Genomic DNA, 6,878 nt, shown 5'->3' with positions numbered 1-6,878 from the left:
TGGTGCTGCCCTGGCTTCCCCTCTGCCCTGGGAAGGGGGCTGGAGATCCATTCCTGGGGGGTGGGGACGGCGGTGGAGTGACAGAACGGCACCGCCCCGGGGTCCCCCGGGTGGCTGCGGTCACAGTAGCCACTAAAGAAAGCGCTCTGGGCCTCAGTCTCCTCATCAGTAGCACTAAGGGTTTGGGCTCGCAGCTGGCGGAGGGGCCCGGCTGAGCACGGTGGACAGGGTGGGGTGGGCGGGCTGCGATCCCATCCTTTCTGCATCTTGCTGGGTGGGTTGCCTTACTGGCCTCTAGTCCCAGCTGCCACCCTGGGGTGCATTCATGTATTCATTCACTCGTTCATGCCTACGGTAAAAGTTGGATGAGCACCTTCTGGCAGCCACAGCCCTAGGGGCTTAGACACCGTATTCCCGGGCAGGGTAGACCCCGCCCTTGCAGCTGGGGGTTCACAGCCTCCAGAAAATGATAGATTTCAAGTAAACATTTGACGGTTCCAACCTGCTGAGTTCTGCGTTGGGAGACGATAATGTTAGCACTTGCTGGTTTCTGACCCTGTGCTGGGCCCTGAGCCGCACGCATCCTCTGCCTGAATTATCTCACTGAATCCCCATAACAGGTCTGTGAGTTTGTTCTGTTAGTGACCCCACTTTGCATTTAAGGAAACCAAGGCACAGAGAGGTTAAGTGACTTGCCAAAGTGACCGAGGCGTGTCTAAGCCCCAAGCCACTGTGCCCTCCGTGGGTGGCAGCCGTCATGGGCTCGCTGCGTGAAGGGGATTGATGCGTGCTTCCTGTCACCGTTGTTGTGGAGTCGGGTGTTGTGTGGACACGGCCAGCGGACAGCAAAGCATTCCATCCAGGGCAGTGTGATCACAATCGGGTCCTTGCTGCTTTGACCTCTTTGGAGCATAGTCTGGTTGGATCTGAGTCGAGGTGTGTGGTCTTGTTGCCTGCATTCGTGGCCCATTGGAGGAGACAAGTCTGGCAGATAGAAATGTGGGCTCTTTCGTTTTGCCATTGACTTCGGGGGAGTGTTTTGCCGGAAAGGAGTGATAAAGGTCGAAAGTAAAATGTGTAGAATGCTCGCAGGTCAGTTTGAGGCTGTCACATCCCGCTAACGATTAAGGGACACCCAGAGACTGTGGCTTCTTGTGTGAAGAGAGAGGTTACACGTACAGAGCCTTTGCTGGGTGACCTGTTCTGAGCCCAGCGTTTGTGGGGTTTGGGTTCTATATTCTCACTCCCGACCTCTGAGTGAGGGGAATTGTCATCATCCTCGCACGCCAGGTTGGGAAATCAAGGGTCTGCAACATTGTTCTCGGTCTGGGGTCACATGATGAATAAACGGTGGGGCTGGATTTCAACCTCAGTCTGTCTGAACCCCTAAATCAGAGCTTTCAGCCATCCGCTCCCTGGCGAGGTAGCCATTAGTCTCTGTCTTAGTCTGTTCGGGCTGAGTAACAAAATATCATACACTGCGTCGCTTATAAACAACAGAAACTTATTTCTCACGGTTCTGGAGGCTGCAAGTCCAAGATCAGGGGCCAGCATGGCTGGGTTCTGGTGAGGGCCTCTTCCGGGTTGCAGGCTGCTGTCTTCTCACTGCTGGTCCTCAGAGAGCACCAGGGTCCGAGGAATCCCTGGGACTCTTGTAAAAGCACTCGTCCCTTTCAAGGAAGACTCTGTCCTCAGGAACTACTCACCTCCCAAAGGTCCTACCTCCAAATTCCATCCTCACCTTGGGAGTTGGGATTTCAGCCTGCAAGTGGGGGGTAGGCACAAACCTTGACACCACAGCAGGGGCCCAGGTCACAGCTGAGGCTTACTGGGTTTGCACAGCTGGTCAGGAAGGGCTGCACTAGTCCTGTTGAAGGTAATGGTGGCTCAGATGAGGCTGAAGTAGTCATAGAAGGGAGGGCTGACCGGGTTTTCAGGTGATTTGGATGGGACCTTAGGAACAGCCTTCTTTCTTTTTTTAAAGTTTACTTTTTTATTTTTGATAGAAGAGGGAGAAGCAGAGAGAGAGAATCCTAAGCAGGCTCTGCGCTGGCATTGCAGAGCCTGACACGGGGCTCGAACCCACGAACCGGGAGATCGTGACCTGAGCTGAAATCAAGAGTCAGATGCTTAACTAACTGAGCCACCCAGGCACCCCAGCAACAGCCTTCGTTCTAAGAGGACTCCTTTCCTCTTCTCTTCCCTGAGTCTCTTTTTCCTAAAATGGACACACGCCACGATCTGGCTGTCAGGGGTAGAAACCTCTCTCCTGACTCCTGGTTCCCTACAGAACGTGATGTCCAATGTCCTAGCATAAGGCAATGGTGTACAGCGTGCCTCATCTTCCCCGGGGGCATCCAGCCTAACACAAGGTGCCCGGTACCCACTGCGTCCGGCTCTCCAGGCACCCAGAATTCCTTGCTTCCAGATGCTTCTCCACTTCTGCACATCTGTTTTCTCTGCCTGCGGTGACCTTTCTCTGCTGCTCTTTTTTCCCACTCATCCTTCCAGAGGCAGAGAGAAGACTGCCTCAGGCTAGATGAGGTTCTTCCCCCCTCCTGTATCCTGGGTCCCCTGTGCTCCTCTGGTCCAAGTCACCCAGCTCATGATTTTTTCTAGCACCACTTTCTTTCTGTTGCTTTTCTCTGTGTATTCGTTGGAGTTCTTTCATCATTAAAGCTTTTACTTGCATCGTCATACAGGCGCATCAAATGTTCATTTACCAAGTCTCAGAAAGCAACTTGTCCAACTCTTTCAGCTGGTTTTTTGGTCATTTTCTTCCCACTTGTAAATAACTGGCTTCCCCGCCTGCATCTTGTCTTTTTGGCTTTAGGCATCGTGTTGACTTCACACTGCCAACCGGGGAGTGATTCAGCTCTCTTCCCCCCTCCTTCACATGTACACTCACCCCAGCCGCCGCCGCCACCCTCCCTGTTGGCCGTAGGGTAATTTTGGTTCAGTGTTCAGTGTTTCCTTAGGATTCTGTAAGCGCTTTTTCACTGTGAGTCAACGATCAGCTACAATTATGATTACTTTCCTTTTTTTCACTGCACTTTCTTTTGGCTGAAATTAATAGTTACCCAGGGTTTTTTTTTTTTTTTCATTTGTTTATATTCTGCGTGCCCATTCTTTAACACTGAACACCCCTCCATTTATATGCATTTCTTTTCAAGACATTTGAAGGCGTTAAGCATTTGATAGATTTTCTCTTCTTGCAAAACCCCTCTCCGGAAAACTTCTTGCCTGCTTCCGTCTGAACTGGGTTGCTCTCTGGATCACTGTGAGTCTCATTTGGACCAAACCAGCAACAGCAGCCGCTGGGAGGCTGTTAGAAATGCCAGTTCACGGGCTCCATCCCAGACTCACTGATGACAGTCTCTGGAGGTGGTGCCGGCAAGCCAATTATGGGTTGTTGTTTTTTTAATTTTTTAACGTTTATTCATTTTTGAGAGACAGAGCGAGGCGGNTTCTTTTCAAGACATTTGAAGGCGTTAAGCATTTGATAGATTTTCTCTTCTTGCAAAACCCCTCTCCGGAAAACTTCTTGCCTGCTTCCGTCTGAACTGGGTTGCTCTCTGGATCACTGTGAGTCTCATTTGGACCAAACCAGCAACAGCAGCAGCTGGGAGGCTGTTAGAAATGCCAGTTCACGGGCTCCATCCCAGACTCACTGATGGCAGTCTCTGGAGGTGGGGCCGGCAAGCCAATTATGGGTTGTTGTTTTTTTAATTTTTTAACGTTTATTCATTTTTGAGAGGCAGCGCGAGGCGGGGAGGGGCAGAGAGAGAGAAGGAGACACAGAGTCCAAAGCAGGCTCCAGGCTCCGAGATGTCGGCACAGAGCCCGACGCGGGGCTCGAACTCACGAACTGTGAGATCATGACCTGAGCCGAAGTCGGACGCTTGCTTAACCAACTGAGACACCCAGGCGCCCTGGCAAGCCAGTTATGTTTAAGGAGCCCTCCCAGGGATCGTTTCGTTTTTCAATGTCAAGCGGCAGCTGGTCTAGGCTTTTGCTGTCACCAGGGGGACCTCACCAGCCATCACCCTGGAACTTCCTCCCCTCCCTGGGATTACATCCTCTTTCAGGGTCCTCTGCACGGTCTTCCTGGGCTAATTTCCTCACGTGGGTGGAGCATGGGAGCAGGTACTCCAGGATCTTCCTGAGAAAGAGATGGAGGGAAGTGCTTTTGAGAACCTCTGCGTCTGGAAGTATCTATATCCTCTGGCTTGACACTCAGCTTGGTGAGAGTAGTTACGTTACAGATGCCACATTGGGAATAATACCCCGATTTTCCCCTATTGTCTTCCAACTGCCATTGTTGTTGTGGAAAGACAGGATTTTGTTTTGATCGCCGATAACTTTGTTTTGTTTCCCTGTAGAATCTAGAAGTATCTAATCTTTGCTCCCAGCTTAGAAGACATACCAGGATGTGTGTCGGTGACAGTCGATTACGCTCCCTCCCGCTGTGCATTCGGGAGGCGGTTTCAGTGTGGAAATCTTCGATGATTCCTTTCCTTTTTTTTACATATTGTGTCTTTCAGGAACGCGGCTCATGTTTTGGTTGAATTGGACCTCCGATTGCCTTCCTTCTCCTCCGGTTTCCATCTCTTTGTCTTTTTACGCTGTTTTCTGGAAGGCTTTTCTCCGCTTTATACTTGTATGGAGATTTTCACATTTTTAATTTTCAAGACTTCTGTTTTGTCCTCAGAACGTTCTGCGTTTACACCGCCCTGCTCTTGTTTTGTGAATGGAACACCTTCTCTTGGCTCCCTGAGGATCTTACAGTTGCTTAATTCGTTTCAAGTTTTCTTTTCTCCCCACACAGCGTCTGTTCCTGGTTCACTTTTTCCTTTGGTTTGTTTGTGGTTTCTCTTTCCTGTTAGAGTTTGTCCTCAAGTGGCTGGTGGTCCTTGGCTTCCTGGTTGTTTTTAACTGGGGAGCAAAATAACGATGCCCCCATGTGGAGCGGGTGAGGTTTATCTCCCACAGTCTCTACTACGAGAAGATCTGATTGGCCCCTTGCCTGTGGACCCCTAGTACTGGTCAGCTGTCACTGCCAAACAAAACAATCCCTAAATCCTTGGCTTCATCATCTGCACCTCTCTACACACCCCGCACTGGTTCAGCCACAAGGGCTTCCCTAGACATGCTCCTGCCACAGGGCCTTTGCACTCGCTGTGCACTCTCCTGGAAAGCTTTTCCTGAGATATCTGAATAGCTGGCTCTCTCCTTTCTTTCAAGTTTTTTCTCAAATGCCACCTTGCCCAAGAGGCCTTCCCTCCTAATGCCCCCCCTCCTCCCATCCTACATCATTTTCCTCTACAGCACTTACCATCACTACTTTCTACGTGTTTACTTATGTCTCTCTTCTGTCACTGGAATGTAAACTCCATGAAGGCAGGAGCTTTGTTTACTTTTGTCATTACTCGATTCCCAGCGACTAGAATAAGCCTGATACTTAGCGATGCGTCGTAGCAGTCGCCGACTAACTCAACGACACGCTGGCGATATTTCTTCAGGGCAACGATTACATCCGTGAGCAGCCACAAGAGGGGCTTGATAAGTGTGTCTGGCATGATGGGATTTTAAATACAGTCGATAATTAGGACCGAAGAAGTCACTGCAAACCCAGAATTAGCGAAGACTCCATCATTGCTCCTGGGGGAAACACAGGCTGGGTTCCTGCAAGAGCCCGGCCACCTCATCTCCATTAACCGGCCAACACACACCCTTGTTTTATGTGGGTTTCTATTTAGCCCATATTGTTGGTGCGTTAACATTGAACTCATGGCCAACAGCACTGCAGCTCGTGCCTGAGCGAGGCTTATCCAGCACACGCAGTGCGGATGTGTGAGAAAAGAATGGCATTGCTAGAACGCAGAAGGGCCACCTGTTTACAGTAGGGGACCCTACGCGGAAAGGCAGGGCGCCACCTTCTGAACTGGGTTGTACACTGCAGGCAGGCAGCCCTAATTCTCACCACCCCGCTCGTGCCCAGGAATGACCACAAAAGCACTGCGAGTGTTGATTGGAGGGGGGGCCTTACAAATAAATGTTAGCAATACGGAAATTTACAAATACAGAATCTACCAATAATGAGGTTCCACCTTGGTTCACAGTATAAACCGTTGTATAATGTAAGGTTACCTAAAATGTGTTCTTAAACTCATCCCGTGGCATTATGGGAAATAACAGGAAAATTCATCTTTGTGTGCCATTTCCCGTGTTGAGTCGCGCCTCCAAGGAGCTCACAGGCCACCAGGGGCCACCAACCCAGAAGACCAATGGAGTGACCTTTGATCCAGCGGGGGTGGGACAGTCCTGAAGGCTGCGTGGCTGACGGACCCCGGGGGGGTGGGGGGTGGGAGGCAGGGCGCTGCGCACAGAGGGCCAGGCAGAGGCATGGAGATGAGCGCCCGTCGGGTGGGGGGTTGATGGCTCGAGTTCCAGGGGCACCAGGCTGACCGGCTTCCCTGTGTTCTCCCCACCCCCACCTTTGGATTTTAGAAAGATGATGCTCAAAGCCTGCTCAGGAGTTTGGAGCCTAACGTACAGGACCCCTCGGAAGCGGGCTCCCCGTCCAGGAGGAGGAAGAGAGAAACGCAGACGTCAAAGGAGGAGACTGTGGACGTAAGCCGCGTGTTTGGGTTTATTTGCCGAGTCGCACACTGGGGGGTTGAGTGCCCCACCTGGCAGCACGGATGTCACCCCCTTGAGCCCCTGACACACTTCCTGTCCCAACAGGCTTCTTTCCTGCAGTTTAATCTACGTACAGCAAAATGCACACATTTTGAGTTTACCGATTGTAACCAACACCCCAATCTGGAATGTTCCTTCTCCCCAGAAAGCTCTCCCGTGCTCCTTTCTGGTTGACC

At 51.2% G+C, this 6,878-nt stretch overlaps 1 protein-coding gene across 1 annotated transcript in view; it reads left to right on the top strand.

Moving 5' to 3' along the window:
• The first annotated feature begins 6,405 nt into the window (after positions 1–6,405).
• Positions 6,406–6,878, top strand: part of EVC (EvC ciliary complex subunit 1) — a 60,692-nt gene continuing 60,219 nt past the window's right edge. Inside the window, exons 1-2 of the mRNA XM_077750383.1 lie at positions 6,406–6,426; positions 6,511–6,633. Coding sequence (XP_077606509.1) covers positions 6,406–6,426; positions 6,511–6,633 — 144 coding nt within the window. The remainder of the gene's footprint in view (positions 6,427–6,510; positions 6,634–6,878) is intronic.

The sequence above is a fragment of the Crocuta crocuta genome, unplaced genomic scaffold, assembly GCF_008692635.1.
Source record: "Crocuta crocuta isolate KB4526 unplaced genomic scaffold, BGI_CrCroc_1.0 scaffold179, whole genome shotgun sequence".
NCBI classification, from domain to species: Eukaryota; Metazoa; Chordata; class Mammalia; order Carnivora; family Hyaenidae; genus Crocuta; species Crocuta crocuta.
Note: the sequence above shows the minus strand (reverse complement) of the source record. Positions and strands in the feature narration are given on the sequence as shown.